Genomic DNA, 16,767 nt, shown 5'->3' with positions numbered 1-16,767 from the left:
GGGAAGATGAGCGAGCAAAAATAAGCAAAGGAAGGAAGGTCGGAGGAAGATGAAACGCCAATGAGCCATGGTTAGAGGTCTTTAGGATTTTTAAACTAAAACCCTTAAGGAGTATCGGGATTCAGACCAGACAATTAAAACGGTGGAGCACACGATGACCATCAGATCAAGAGACAAAGGTGCCCTGAGGTCACGTGCAGAAAGTGTGCATCAGACATTATAGCAAGGAAAGTTTGTGGGGTATGTGTCAACTCCCTATGAAAGGACATTTATAATGGAAAGGACAGTGAAATCATGGAGGTGATATGCAAACACTAGTAGAAAAATTATTTTTTACTTCGGCGCTCGTTACTTCGAGAATTAGAGATTTCGAAGTAGTATATAATAAACGACTCCGGTAATAACATTGGAGAAGTAAAAAAATATATTTTACTTCATATTTTAAAAAATGCGGACTTCACTATCTATTTTTGGTAGTCTATTACTTCGAAAAGAAATTTGATGAAGTAAAAAGATGAACAGGATAATTTAACCTTGCACCGAACAAAATCCCAAAAACTAAGAGCATCCAAACTATCAACGCGCGCCCCGTTCTTTTCTCTAACCTAGCGGAGCAGCGAGAAGAAACCACCAGCATCTTCTTCATCTGCGCCCTCAACCCTCCTCCGCCATCTTCTTCATCTATGCTAGAACCTTAATCTACCATCCTCCGCCCTCCTCCGCCATCTTCTTCATCTGCGGTGAGAACCCTCATCTACCATCCTCCGCCCTCCTCCGTCATCTTCTTCATCTGCGGCGAGAACCCTCATCTACCCTCCTCCACCCTCCTCCAAAATCTTTCTGCGGCAAACCCTAAACTCCCTCTCCTCCCCTGTCGATCCGCCCCTCCTGGTTGCACCGCTTCCTCTGACCCCCGGCCAGGGCGATCTCCCCCACCGCCCTCATCGCCTCCTTCGAGAGATCGGTATCCGCATAAACGCCACACATGAGGGAGGCCAAGGATATCGAGGGTGGACCGACCCTCGACCGGACCACCTTCTTCCCTGGGATCTTGTCGCTGGCGCTGGCCTCGCTCCTGTCCATCTCCCCCACTCTTTTCATGCCTCTGGGGTTCGATCCAGGAGTGATTAGCTTCTTCCATGAGTCGAGCCCAATTTTCGTCAACAACAACTTCAACAGCAACTTCATCAACAATAGCCCCGTCACCTCTCCACTCCTACCGTGCCTTCCCCGGAGCCTTTTGGGATCTGAGCCAATTTCCAGATTTCTGACCAAAGATCAAGCTTTAATTTGTTCATTATAAAAACAAGATCGTGATCGCGATCCCTGTTGCTACTCCGACCACCCGCTAACCTTCGAGTTTCCAGTTCACAAAGGTTTGAAATTTGTTCATTCTTTCTCATTTTCTTTATGCTTGTCTCTCAATGTTGTGTTCTTTGTTCTAAAATTATCAAAATCCTCACAAAATAAACAAATTTTCTAAACTTGTTTAAAATTCTAAACATTGTTTCCATATTCATGTTTATTCTAAACATTGTTCAAGTAATTTATTTACTTCTACATGGGTATGCCCACACCTTATTTTACATAAGCTTTTGCACATGAACTTGGAGCCAGAGTGTTGGTCTAAAAGAGTTGATTCTCCAACATAGGTATGGCGGGCTAGATGAAGCATCGCAACTGGTCAACCATGTATACTTTATCCTTTTTACGAAACTTTAATTCCTTGTAAGATCAAAATCATATCCTAGAGTCTTATTCTTTTTAGGAAAAATCATATTTAGTGCTTGTGGTCTTGTTTATAGCACATATGTAGTGAGAGCTTTATTACCTGGGTTTTCTAAACATGACATGAAGCTTTTGTTCCTGACTATCAGAAATAAAGTTGAGCAAGCTACTTATGTCTTGCCCACATATGTTGCAAGACAATTAATGAATAATTGAATGTCTTGACTTTATTATTTCAATAATTTTTTCTTAAAATTCTTAGTGGAGTTGTTATTAGCATGTTGCAAATTATTTATTAATAAAAAAACTTTCAATATGAATAAAAAGAACCTGCACTTGATTCCCTCATAGATGTTGAGCATTCCAGAGAGAGTTTTGGTCTTATCAAGAACATGAATGTTGCTCCTGAAACAAAAAAAAAAGAGAGAGATTAAAACCAACATGTATGTATAGAAATTACCTTTTTGGCTTTTGTATTCAAAGTTTTCATGTCATTACTTTTATACACTCATTTTGTTCTTTTTAATGCTTTCGCTCATGCTTGCAGCTCACTTTGGTTTTCTTTTGACATAAATTAAAGCAACAGCTCTTCCAAGGTGCGATGTGATTCTTTTGCAGTAGATCTTGAGCTTTTGATATTCATATTTGTATTGTGACTTTTTGGTAAAGTGTAGGCAAATTAAGGTTTTGTACACAAATAATTTCAAGTTTGCTAGCCTCCATTGCCAATTTCCTATAAGTTCAAAAGTATAAGATTTAGGAGAAAAAGCAAGTGTTATCACTATACTGTTCTCTTTCTTATGTTCAGACTTCAGTATATATCTTTTGGCCATGCATGTAGGATTTTATAATTGTATTTAAGTTATCATTTTCCTATCAGATCTGGTGTTAATTTTGCTAGCACATGAGTGATAAATGCTAACTCTAGTTGATTTGCTAAATCTGTAAGCCCAATTTTCTTTTGTAGTATGCTAATTTTGGTTTGTGATTTATGATGCAGTCTTCTTTTCTTGGTCAGAGTACACACTCTTCAATGTAATCTCAATATGATGAAATCAGAAATGGAGCAAATTTGTCTACTCGTATGTATAGGTCGTGTATGTTGGTATACATATTTGGGATCATTGTGGATTTTTTTCATGTACTTGTGGATATACATTTTGGTTATATATACTTAGGATTTGTGGATATATACTTGTGGATTGTGTTTCAATAAAATTGTGTTTCAATAAAATTGTGTTTTTTTGTTAAAATTGTGTTGCAATAAAATTGGATTATATACTTCAATACTAAAATTATATGGCGAAATAATAAAACCAGCATAATTTCGAAGTTAAAGAAAGCATTTACTTCGGTAATCAATATAAATTGTGAAGTAATAAAATATCTATTACTTTGGCACATTACAAAATCAATGAAGTAAAAGATATTTTTTTACTTCAGCATTGGTCCAATTCTGAATCAATTTTACCTCCTTGAACCGAACAAAGACTTCGTCAAAAACCCTATCTACGACTTCGGTTAATATCTGAAGTAATATAGTACCCTATTACTTCACGTGCGTCTACTTCAGTAATTATTTATCTACTACTTCGGTGAATATGTGAAGTAAATCAAGGAAATTCTACTAGTGAAACAGAGACATCCTACCTCACAAAGACCATGCCTCGAGGACCGAAAATTTCAAGCAGCTGCCTCGGGAAAAGAAGCAAGAGACGATGAGAAGCGTTGATCAAAATTTGGTGTCTCTACCCATCTTCGGAATCAGAGTAAGATTCAAATTTGACTAAAGCCTTATGTAATGCACTTTGTGATCGCAGGTGCATTAGGCTAAGTCCACAAGCACAGCTTCTTCAAGCCACAAATGTTGCCCTTCCAAACCAATTCCCGACCAAGCTGCTAGGTTAATTCACAGTAGGGCTGTCAAACAACCTCTCGATCAGGTTCCAGACTCTCACCCCAGCGCGAGTTATAAGTGAGCATGCTCTCAAGTCCAACGATCACTCGGTCGTGATTCCAGACTCTCGCCCCAGCGCGAGTTATAAATGAATATGCTCTCACGCCCAACAACCTCTCGGTCGGGATTCCAAACTCTCATCGAGCGCAAGTTATAAGTGAGCATACTCTCACGACCAACGACCTTTTGGTTGGGCCCCAGACTTTCGCCCCAGCGCGAGTTATAAATTAGCATGCTTTCAGTACCAACGACCTCTCGATCGGGCTCTAGACTCTAGCCCCAGCGCGAGTTATAAGTAAGCATGCTCTCACAACCAACGACCTCTCGGTCGGGCTCCAGACTCTCGTCCCAGCGCGAGTTATAAATGAGCATGCTCTCACGACCAACAACCTTTCGATCGAGCTCCAGACTCTCGCTCCACCGCGAGTTATAAGTGAGCATGCTCTCACGCCCAACGACCTCTCGGTCAGGCTCCATACTCTCGCCCCAGCGCGAGTTATAAGTGAGCATGCTCTCATGCCCAACGACCTCTCGGTCGAGATTCTAGACTCTCGCTCTAGCATGAGTTATAAGTGAGCATGCTCTCACGACTAATGACCTCTCGGTCGGGCTCCAGACTCTTGCCCCAACGCGAGTTATAAGTAAGCATGCTCTCGCGACCAACGACCTCTCGGTCGAGCTCCAGACTCTCGTCCCAGTTCGAGTTATAAGTGAGCATGCTCTCATGATCAACGACCTTTCGGTCGGGCTCCAGACTCTCGCTCCACTGCGAGTTATAAGTGAGCATGCTCTCACGCCCAACGACCTCTCGGCCGGTCTCCAGACTCTCGCCCCAATGCGAGTTATAAGTGAGCATGCTCTCATGCCCAACGACCTCTCAGTTGGGATTCTAAACTCTCGCCCCAACGCGAGTTATAAGTGAGCATACTCTCACGACCTCTCGATCGAGATTCCAGATTCTCACCCCAGCGCGAGTTATAAGTGAACATGCTCTCACGACCAACGAACTCTCGGTCGGGATTCCAGACTCTCACCCTAGCGTGAGTTATAAGTGAGCATGCTCTCACGACCAACGACCTCTCGGTCGGGCTCCCGACTCTCGCTCCCGTGCAAGTTACCAGCAAGCAAAGCCTTCACCAACTGCCTATCGGGGTCTACATAAGGTAAAAAAGTGCCAGTAGGGAATGGAAGAAAGAAATATGAATAAAGACTGAGACTCAATCATATTTGTATTTATTTGATAAAATACATGGGGCATCTTTCAAAAGCTCATTTTTGTATCTGTAAAGGCATATAGGACATCTAAGCGATTAGAGTTTTCTTTTAGTATCAACAGCTGGTCGGCACTTCGAGCAAAAGTGTTCCACTTGACCTGCTTGCTCCAGATGGATTCGAGCTTGTATCAGCTCAGCCTTAGTTGACTGAATAATGCAACATTGTTGAGTAATTATTTCATCTTTGATCCGCCTTTCTTCTTGAAGAAGAGATATGGAAGAGGTGTGTTTCTCTTTCAAATAGATTAGGAATTGAGCTTGGCTCTCTAAGTCTGAATATGCTTTCTGGTTTAGCGCTACTTCAGCCTAGGCTCACAATTTAGTAATTAGCTAAAGTTTTGTCATTTCCATACAAAGGGAAGACTAAATGTCTCTCTCTTGCGTCATCTCAGCTAAGGTCGTATTCTTCAGGGGGTGTCAGTTAAAGGAAAGTACATCTCTATAGCTGGGGATCAACCTCCTTTTAAAGAAGAGGGGAAAGAGAAGATAACTTATGCAGAAGTTAAAATGACCCTTCCTCTTAAGTTGATTGTACAATTAAACAGGTTACACAACCGAGGATCTGAGAAAAGGAGCAACATTTAAAGTCATAATGGCGAAGTAAATAAAACCAAGGTCTAGGTCTAGTCAATTGTACTTGAACCTCCTTCGACTAGACTTAGAGGGAATGCTTGTGATACGGTGCATAATGGTAGGGTCCGATAAGACCGGACAGTCAGAAGTCAAGGGAACGTAACAGTTAGAAATCAAGGGGATGTGGTAGTTAAAAATCAAAGGGACGTGGCAGTCAAAAGTCAAAGGGACGTGACAGTCAAAAGTCAAGGGGGTATGACAGACAGAAGTCAAGGGGGCATGACAGTTAATAGTTAGGAAAGGAAAAAGTGAGACCGTCTGTCATCATCAACCGTAGGATTCTTGGTCGGGTGCTTATAGATCAAGAATCCAGATCTGAGACATGATGTACAACCAGGGTAATACCCGACATGCTCCAACTGGTCAAGTTTTCTCAATTTGATCTATATATCTAGGCCTGGTACTCTCAGTAGGTCAACTCCCGATCGGATCTTTAGCAATCCAAATGGGAAGATGAGGCTCTCGCCACCACAACTTGTCCTTCTCATCAAGACTCGAGCCAAGTGTTATACCCGAAAGATCATCCCAAACTGCCCCTAGTCAAACTCGGACGGGATAGAAGGCACTAGGCGACAAAAAGGTCAGAGAATCGTAACTGCTTGTCAAAGAATAATTGTTGTATGTCAAAGAATATTCCAATGGTCGGCAGTCATCTGTGAATGGAATCTTCTTCCAGTCCATGGGAGGGTGTCACACGTCCTCCATCACCCGACAGATCCTGGCACCCGACATTCTCTGACATTGGTCAAATTTCAGAGGTACACACAGTCATATAAAAAGGGAGTGCCTCTCCCTTAAATAGGTGCACACACACTTTTACACTTGTTCTATACAGGTCTTTTTCTTTCATACATCTTTCTTCTGAGAAAAAAGTACTTAATTTAAGCATCGGAAGACATGCTCCGAAAACTTTTTCCTGATTTCTGACCTCTAACGTTCCATATATTTGTCTAAGTACGTGTAAAGTTTAAGTACCACCGGCTTAGTTATCACTGTACATACATATTGCATAGATATATATATCTTTCTTTCTTTTTTGCCTTATTGTCAAATTCTTTATGGACCACGAGGTGCGTTCTAGCACCACATGAACTGAGATTATTTTCCACAAGAATTAACAAGTTGGCATCCAGATTCAAAACCTCTCACACTGACAAAAAAAAATCTTTAAATATAGCTCATTTACCATTAGACAAGTAACTATTGGTGTTAATTGCCAGATTTTGAGAGGTAATTGTTTCTCTAAAAAAAAGTCATCTTGCCATCCCTTTAACCATATTTCCTTCTTAATTAGATATTGAATTTTCTGATTAAAACATGCCTTGTTCAATCTGTTCATCCATCGATGGATCATAAAGTTAAACACAAAGTATGATGTGTGTCTAAAACTGGAAAAGACAAGTTCGAAATGTTCTAATGATCCTTGCCAAGGATGATTTCTCTCCATAGACTGCACTTCTTCCTCTTAGCAGCCAACGAAATTTTCTTTCTTGACCACAAAACGAAGGAAGAAAAATGAAAATAGATCTATAGCAACTCTTTGTTCAGTTGTAAAGTCAAAACGCGAAGCAATTTGGAGGAGAGTTCAGGAAGCGACCTCAAGCCTGGGTTCGAAGCAGAACCCAGTAAAGAGTTGCAGCGGGAAGCGCTTTATCACCGGGCTCTTAGCCGACCACTTCCACAATTTCTGGCTCATGTCGTACGTCAGCAGCGCCGGCGACCCGAAGCTCTGTATGTAGATGACGTCTCCGGCGCCGCTGCTCGCAAAGACGTCGTCAAACTCACCGAACCCCTGGAAGAACTTCTGCGGCATTCGGGCCACCTCCCGCCATTCCTTGTTCTCCAGCAGAACCCAAATTCCAATCCCCTTGATGATTCCAGGCCGGTCGGGCTTCCCGATCCCGCCTACCATCACCAGTTTGCCTCCCTGGTTCATCAGTCGGCCGCAGGTGAGCGAGCAGGGCACCGGGATCACCATTTGCATTAGACTCGTTGGGGAAGACGGCTGGCCGGCGAGGTCGTATATAACCAGGCAATGGCGCTGCTCCATGTTCCGGAGCACACCGGTGGAGTAGATCAAGTAGTAGAGAACGCCGTCGCATATGACGCACTCGTCGCTGCCTCTCCACCCGACGAGAACCTGCGCGAAGGGCGTGGTCCATGACCGCGTCGCCGACTCGTAGACGTGGATGGAGAAGTCCCACTGGTAGTAGTCCTGCGGCACCTGCTTGCACTTGGCGACGGCTACCGTGTAGACGTGGGTGCGCCGGTCGACCGACACTGCGAGCGCGCTGTAGTCAGGGAACCTCCCGCCGGGGGCATCGCGCAGCCGCTTCCAGTCGCGCGTGATGGGGTTGCAGACGAAGACGCGGTTACGGTCCTCGTTGTCCATGGCACAGACCAGGCCGCCGGACGAGGACGTCAGCCAGTTGCTCTGCTCGATGCAGGGGAAGTCGAAGCTGTACCACTTGCGGAGGCTCGGGTCGTAGGCGTACCCCGAGACAGCGTCGCCGCCGCAGTTGAACATGAAGTACCACGGTTTCTGAGGCAACATTTTGGTCCACGACCACCGGCCCGAGTGCACCGACTCGTACCACCGCTTGCAAACAAAGCTCGATCGGATGATGCTGGCTATGGGCAAGAAGGAGAGCACCTTCTCGAGGAGATCATCGGGCAAGATGGCATCCAACGAGATCAATGCGTGTTCATCCTCCTCGTGGTTGCCGCCGTCTCCATTCCCATTCATCGGATTGAACCCGGCAACCTCACGCTGGAAGTAGGCGATGGGAAGACTCTTCTGCCACGAATCCACACCGTCCATGAGGAAGATGAGTTCCAAACAAGCACCCGGACCAACCCACACAGGAAATCAGCGAACAGACCTCAAATTTCTAAATCCCGAGAAAAATTTCTCGACGAACAAGAAAAAGGGGGAAAACAGACCTAGATCGAAAACCAGTCACATTATCGAATCATCGGATCGCACTCAATACAACGCCAGATTCATCCGATCCACGGTCGAATCAAAGCAACAACGAAACATCGATAGAAAGCAAGAAGAAAAAAAACCTAAAACATAGCCATCTTTCACCGGATCTTTCAATCTTTTCTCCGATTCGACGGCGGATTCAAAGAAGAGGACTTCATCTATCCCTTCGGCACCCACAGTGGCACGGAAAGGGACAAATCAACCAACCAATGAACACCACTCTTTGAGGACGATCAAGACCGATAGAAGGGGAGAAACATAGGAAGAAGAGATTCAACACGAAGGAAGCGTGGAAGAAGCACGATCTGTGTTAATGTCCTATCACTGGAACCGGTATATATAGAAAACCCAAACCACAACTTTCCTTGAAATACCATGCGCTTCTCTCTCGTTTTATTTCACTTCTTTTATTTTAGGATAAATATTTTTAACTTCTCTATTTTCTATTCGTGGCATTATATCCCATATATTTAAAAAATAATATTTAACTCCTCTTTAACTAAATGTAAAAAAAATTATAAAAAATAATTATATTCTTCTGTTTTTAATATTTTAATAATATTAAGAGGGAAAAAAATATATTGAGTTGATGTGAAAAATAATTACGTATATCTTCAAAAAATATATATAGAAAATGATAAAAAAAATATATAAAAGTATAGTACTCTTTGTCACTCGCTTAGATCTATGGTTAATGTCAATTTGTTAGTACGTTCGCTCTTCAAAAAAAAATATATAGAAAATGATTAAAAAAATATATAGAAGTATAGTACCCTTTGTCACTCATTTGGATCTGTGGTTAATGTCAATTTGTCAGTACGTTCGCTCTCAGTGTCCTGTAAAATAAAGTTTGTTGAGGGTTGACATTATCGGTGTTACCCTCTTTGACAGTCAAGTATTAACTGAGATGTAAAACTCGCATGCATACATACAAAAGCAAAAGAGTTCAAAGAAGACAAAAAATTTACATTCGTATAAGAAAAAAAATTATACGTTCACATATTTTCACAGAACCTTATATAATCGTGGAAGGAGCGGATCTAAGATTTTAAATTTAAAGGAAAGTGGAAATAATCATTTAAGTTTACTTTATTTTTTTATGAGTTTAAGTTTAAATTGAGCTTAACTTAAAATTTATTTGTTTAGATGTTATAGACCTCTTGATTCAAACTTATGTAATAGTTTGAAAGTTTTATATTTTAAATTTGTTTGATTAATTATTGAATTTAATAACATAAATTTATTTGTTCATTTTAAAAATTTCTATATTGATTTAGAAAGCTCACAAGAGTTTTATTGATTATTATAGTTAAATAAATTATTCAAATATTTATTTAATTGATTTGGTATATGAAAAAGTGGATCAAAGCAGTGAAAACCGATTGACGTGGAGGTAAAAATCAAATGATTAAAGTCACAGAGTCGAATGGACCTAAAGACTGCAGACCATGCAATGTTTGGCTGAGTGGGAGCGCAGTGCTGGTCGGACGCGAAGGGTCGACCAAACTATCCAATCAAGCGTCCTCTGTACCTTGCAGATGAAGTTGAGAATCAAATACTAAATTACCCGGTCCACCATCTTTACCGATCGTACGGTAGAGACCAATCGGACAGAGTGCGCTTCTCCAACAATATGGAAGTCGAGGGAAGAGCAGGTCCGTAGCTGCATTCTATGCGGCTGAGCTGGCGATATCTTGTCTGAGTGACAATCGATCGACCTACTGTGGGATCCATATACATGTCATATCGTACATTTTTAGAAGTTTATACCAAAATGATAGAGAATATCCTGTAGGTAAACTGTACTTTAGAAACTTCTAGCATGTCACATCACAGATATTTACGTGTTCGTTTAAGGAAATATATCAGAAACATTTTTCGACTTGTTTTTTGTTAGGAAGACTCTGAAAAACGTACATATACTTTTGGATGAATGCATAGACATTACAATGGCGACAAAAGACGAATACATTACATAGACATTATAATAATACTATAAAAGAATGTCTTCATCTATCGATAGAGGTATGCGATATTTCTTATTTGCACACATCTTTCACTACAATCCATTACTTTCTTTTCAGAGATTGAGTATTGACTTGAGTATCGGATGACCAATACCAAGGACTCTTTTTCCTGAGTTGACACTAACACTCTTTGTATTACAAAATAACATGAAGTATTTACTAAATTAATAGCCAAACTATATTTCTAATAAATCATCTTCTTAATTTTTAGACAAGATCAGTATATATTAAACGAACATAAATAAATTCTTACTAAATTATATTCATGAATTTATAATTTACTCACAATCTGTATGTTGTAATGCCGGACTCAACAACTTTTCGAGCACACTCCTCTTTTGAGCCATGCTCGTGCTGAAAATGACCACAAACCAGGCAGATAAACTCACTGTCTCGTTAATGGCTCAAATAAGGACTTCCACAATCTTTTCCCCCGTTTTTCTTATTCGAGCAGCACCAGATCAGAGTCAGATTGTGACCATGCCAACTCTTCCACCACTCACGACGCTAAAGCTTCTGGATTTGGTGGAAGCATAGCAGAGCTTTTGATTGGCTCAGGCCTGGCCCTCCCGAATGCCATGCACACTGTGCACTACAGTCTACAGAGAGCTCACCATCTCAGTGATGGCAACACCACCAAGACTACTGCACGCAGCGTGCCACCCTTTTTCATGTGTTTGACAGTGTCATAGATTTGGCCTGTTCCTGTAAGATCGAGACAATGACTTTCCTCTATACTTGTCCACATCAGACTGCAATAGCATGGCAGCAATGGCTTCCAGCGAGCATAGAAAAAACAAAAGAGAGAAGTTCAGAGAGATGTCTAGGTTCGAGACTTACAACCAGAAAGGAATGGCATGGTAAATGATGGCAGGGTTGACAAGGGGAAGTTTTGTCAAAACTATGATACGGTGATGATGTAAAGAGAAATTGAGATGAGACGTGAGAGGAGTTTGGATAAAGGGCATCTGATTTAACTGTACAGGTTCGTGTAAAGAAAAAGACTTGGAATTTAAAGAGAAATCGATTACATCGAAATCCTCGTCGGTTAAGCAAGCTAGCGCAAAGTAATGGAGGTTGGGGATTTCGATACGGAAAAGAAGGGTGTTCAGATTGACTTTTGAAGGAATAACTACTCCAGGAATATGCGTGGTTCTTAGTAAAAGAGGAAAAAAAAACATACTAACTTTATTCGGCATCTGTTAGAAGTTAGGACATCAGGTTTCTAAAGAGATTTTTCAAATGAAAAAGATGAAGAAATAATGTTAAATTTGATCAAAACTAAATAAAACTTATTTTCAATTAAAATCATTTCACACAAAACACAGTTCTATTTTTTTCAACTTGATTAAAATCATTCAACTTAATTAAATTCATATACAATTAATTTTAGATAAAACTGCTATAGATAATTTTAATCAAATTACTATATGATGTATTAGTTTTAAATAAAATTGATAGAGTGCAATTGAAATAAAAATATTTTTTTTTAAAAAAAAAGAGATTAGATGATGTTTTAATATTTGTTTAAATCAGAATGTGTTTTTAATAATAATAAAAATAAAAATAAAGTAGGTCTTTTTCTTTTTTTTTAGCTAAAATGTATAGTTGAGTCATTATAACATTTCACCTTAATTAAAAAAAAAAAAAGTCCTTGACCAACCACAAAATTATTGTTTTCTTTTTGAAAAGTTTGTACTTTTGTTGGGTTCATGTCACGTCAGTGATTCAGAATGTTGTGGAGAATAAAGTAGAGAGCGATGCTTAGATCCACTGTCTCGAGCTGTTCGCCCACTTATTTCCATTAAATTAAATTAAATTAGACCAACTTTAACCATCTTTTTCATGTTATTATTATTATTAAAAATAAAAAAGCTCCAAATTAAAGAAATATTAGAGCGTCTTTTCGTTATTTTATTCTGAAAATATCCATAAATGTAATACTACTGTAAAAACTACCTAATACTTTCTACGCATTGTAAAAGCTTTATATATAAAAATCTACCCGTTGCAGAAGCTTTATGCTAATTTTTACGCATTTAATCATAATTTAATTATATTTATTTAAAAATAATAAATGCATGTACTCTACGCATTATTTTAATTAAGTTATCGTATAATAAAATTAAAATGATATAAAATTATTATTTAGAAGCTAACATGACTGATCGTAATTAAATAATTTTCATTTAAACTATAGTAAACATCGTGAAGTCTTCATTATTAATTTTACTCCTTGACGAGTTATTAGAAGGCAACAATTAACTTGTTGCTAATTTTTATTTGTAAAAATATGTTAGGCAGTTCGTGTTCCAATATAGTTCAAATCTCCTGTCTCCAAATCTCTATCATCCGTCCCACACGTCATCTTATTTCATCGTCGACGGCCTCCAGTCGCTGTCTCGATTAACACTATATAACTCTTAGGGAAGATGAACCTAAGAAGGTCGTCATCGGTACGATTGGCGTCGGAATCCGGTCGGATCTAAGCAGAGGCTCAGATCGACGGTAGAGGAAAGTCTACTCAGATCCGGTCGGATTCCGACATCAATCGTGCTGATGACGACTTCCTTTGGCTCACATTCTCTAAGGGTTATAGTAGTGTTGATTGGGACGATGACCGGAGGTCACCGATGGTGGACTGGGATGATGAATGGGACACGAGGATAGATAATATTGGGGACAGAAGATTTGAACTAGTTCCCATAAGACGTCATCAGATGATGTTATTTCTCTATTTAAATTGAGTATTCGGGTTTTATTTAGTAAAAACATTCACGATGCTCTATTAAAAAGGATGTTATAATATTCCTTTGAATGTTAAAAAAATTATGAAGAAGTGTTATACCTCTTCACTCGAACACGTTCAAGAGAGTGGACCGTCTTGGCCCATCCCATTAGTTTATATATATTTTTTATTTTAAAATTTTATTTATTAAAAAAATTTTAAATTTTAAATTAAATAAAAGAGTAAAATTATTTTTTTAAAGTAAAATTATTATTAAAAATAATAATAATAATTTTAATATTTTAAAATATATTTAAATTATATTTATTTAATATATATTAATTTTAAAATGATTAAATGAATTGTGAAATTATAAATAATAAAAATTAATGTTAAAAAAGTATGAATAAATAAAATATATTATACTGAATATATGAGAGTGGACTTCGTATTTTTTAAATGAGGTAATAGATATTATAATAGTTAATGTTATGTGTATTTTAAATGGTGCTAAAATGGTCTTAAATTCTAACTCCAAATGTCGCATCAAAGACTTCAGTGCGGTGGAGTTAACCCGCAAGTGATAATTTTTTTTTAAAAAAAATTTCGCCAAGTTGCCGACATGCAATGGAATAATCTACTTGGTAAGGACATCGGATATTTGGAAATAATTTCTCTAAATATTTTCAAATTTCAAATCTCTACCGTTGGAGAGGATAGAGATGAGAAAATTAAAAAACTTTTGTCCAGTTATTTTTTATTTTTTTTAAAAAAATTTAAAATAAAAAAGATGTGAGGTATAGCACGGTAGGCGTACCTAACACGCACATGCGGATGGACATACTTTTTATTTATTTATTTATTAGTTTTTAAAATATAATGTGAAATATTTAATTTATGAAATATGTAATTATGAAATTTAGAATATTTGAGGATGAAAATTTTAACCGACGATATTTAGAATATTTAAGAATAAAAAATTTTATGAATGAGATTTATAAATATTTAATTTATGATATATTTTATTATAAAATTTAGAATATTTAACAAGTAGAATATTTAATTGATGATATAAATTTTTTATTAAAAAAATGTAAATTCTTAGAATTTTATATAAAATTATTCAATCGTAGTCTCTTTGAGGTACATTTGCAATTGAGAAAATCAAGAAAAAAATTGATAAATCTATTTAGTTTTATTAACTAGTACTGGATGACCGATGACCGATTAGATCCCATGAGATTTTTTTCAGTTATTAAGATAAATAAAGAAATATTTGCAACGGACAATATATAAGTCTAATATTCTTTAGTTGAACGGAGAAAATCAAGAATAAGAACAGCTTTGATCAGATTTACTAATGATATAGACTGATGCATGTAAGATACTGCATTTGGATGATCTGTGATTAAAGAACAATTGCATGGACTTGAGTACCATGTAAAGAAGAAAAGATTTTTATGAAGGATTTGAAGATCTCACTGTATAAGCTATACTGCTACCTACTCCTCGATATTTCAACTAACGATCGTTCCTTGAAAACAATAAAAAGAATATATATATATATAATCCTGTCCAGGTATTGAGTCGACGGACACTGAAGACGTGACGTTCTCGTTGACGACGTATGAACCTCCGATTGGTGTTAGCCTTTGGTGAGAACCTGCAAGCACAAAATCGAGCCGGGAAAGGGTTCCCGGCGACGATCCTCCGACGCTCAAGTCAGCTTCGGCGAGAAGAGATCGAAGCAGAGTAACGAGAATGAAGACTATAGTTACAGTAGATGAGAATGCATACCTCCGTCGAAGGTTGGGGGCCCTTATATAGGGCTCCCAGGAGGCGCATGCACACTTTCAGAGACGTGTACACTCCTCAAAGCATACCTAAAAATGGTTGTGTCAGAAAAGTGCGCCTGGCGCCATACCTCAATTGTCCGAGCATATCCCTGACGTGACGGTGGAAGTTTCCACGGTACGATTCTCTGTCCGGTCCGGCCGCCAACCATGTCGTCTATCGGTGGCGCTTATTTCGAGGAAAATATAGCCAAATGTTATTTTTGTCGGTATCGAGGCCGAGCGGAAGGGGCGCTCAGCCCGTCAGTCACCCGGTTGTTCGCTGGGCATCACGGCTGAGCCGAGCGGGTAGTCCGCTTGACCGAGGGTGACTGGCGCGGTCCTCTGAACAAAGAGGAGTCCTGCTTAGCTTGTGAGCGTCGGAAGCTCGGCATAATGACCGAGCTGTCAAAGCACCGGCTCGAGCGCTGTTCGAGCCGATCACTCAGGTAGGTTGACTTTGATTGCGACCGCCGCGGGGCCGTTGACCATCATCCGGGCGGGCCCCCCTTTCTTACCACCGCATCACGTGACTCCTCCTCAAGTCTAGTCGAAGGATGCTGTAAGTCCGACTGACTGGACTAGTCTGCCGAAAAATTGCTCCGGTCAGGGAAGCCGAGCGGCCCTAACCCTACCTCATAACGCCGACCGAAAGCGTGCCCGCCATCACTTGGTAGAATTTTTACTATTTGGTTTGCCTATCTGAAGATGGTCAACGATGACTTGCCTCAAATCTCCTCAGAATCCTCGCAAATCCCGTCCATTAGGGCCGAGCACGCGGCCACACCCTCGTAATGGCGTTCATTAATTGCCCTCCTATGATTGACAGCCATGTGGCACCGCCGCCGTCATCACACGCTCGAGGTGACAGGCTTGATGTGACCTATGTCGGTTTGAATTCAACGGTGTGATTTGCGTCTTAGGGCCTGCGACCTAGATCGGACGGCTTCGCTCGGCCGAACCTCTTCTTTATAAAGTCGTCGCGTTGTCTCTGCTTCGTTTCGCACTCTGCTTCATTTCACACTCTTCGCGTTTTGGTGCTCCGGCTATTCGGTGTTCATCGCTCCATCGACGATTTGTGTTCCGAGCTCCGTCGACGCATGCTTTCCTCCCATCCACCGTGTAAAGTCATTGCTCCTTCTTGTCTTTGCTTCTGTTTCTCTCGTCTTTTTGAGCTTTTAGTGTTTCCCTGTCGTCCTTTTCGTTGGCATCCCTATATTCTCGCTTTCTCCACTGTTCCGGCGATGGCGAGTTCGTCGCAACCGTCTGACCCTGCTCCCGGCCTCTGGTATACTACTATGGAGAGCCGGTTTGATGCAGGTGACGCGGTGAGCTTCGTCCGCACCTTCGAACTTCCTCCTGACTATAAATTAATATTAGCTTCTTCGTCCAATCGACCTCAAGATCCGCCGACCGACACTACTTGTTTCTTCTGAGACCAATTTGTAGCTGGTCTATGTTTTCCCCTACATATGTTCGTCATTGAAGTATGTAATTACTTTCGCCTCCCGCTGGGACAACTCGTTCCAACCTTGTTTAGATTGTTGTGCGGTGTAGTTGTCTTATTTAGGCTGCATGACATCCCTTTAGTTCCCAAGA

At 39.9% G+C, this 16,767-nt stretch overlaps 1 protein-coding gene and 1 long non-coding RNA gene across 2 annotated transcripts; one reads left to right on the top strand and one right to left on the bottom strand.

The window, feature by feature from the left end:
• The first annotated feature begins 1,782 nt into the window (after window positions 1-1,782).
• Window positions 1,783-2,787, top strand: LOC122020985. The gene is made up of 3 exons (XR_006122399.1): window positions 1,783-2,171; window positions 2,276-2,324; window positions 2,729-2,787. It is a non-coding gene; the product is annotated as an uncharacterized LOC122020985 (long non-coding RNA).
• Window positions 2,788-6,856: 4,069 nt separating this feature from the next.
• On the bottom strand, window positions 6,857-8,910 carry LOC122021073 (F-box/kelch-repeat protein At3g61590-like). Its single transcript, XM_042579149.1, has one exon. It carries the CDS (start codon window positions 8,411-8,413, stop codon window positions 7,178-7,180), a length of 1,236 nt encoding a protein of 411 aa, XP_042435083.1. The 5' UTR covers window positions 8,414-8,910; the 3' UTR covers window positions 6,857-7,177.
• Between the last annotated feature and the right edge of the window lie 7,857 nt (window positions 8,911-16,767).

This window comes from Zingiber officinale, chromosome 9A, assembly GCF_018446385.1.
Source record: "Zingiber officinale cultivar Zhangliang chromosome 9A, Zo_v1.1, whole genome shotgun sequence".
Classification (NCBI taxonomy): domain Eukaryota; kingdom Viridiplantae; phylum Streptophyta; class Magnoliopsida; order Zingiberales; family Zingiberaceae; genus Zingiber; species Zingiber officinale.
Note: the sequence above shows the minus strand (reverse complement) of the source record. Positions and strands in the feature narration are given on the sequence as shown.

Coding starts and splice junctions, on each gene's coding strand:
- LOC122021073 (XM_042579149.1), bottom strand. CDS start 8,413: ATGGACGGTGTGGATTCGTGGCAGAAGAGTCTTCCCATCGCCTACTTC.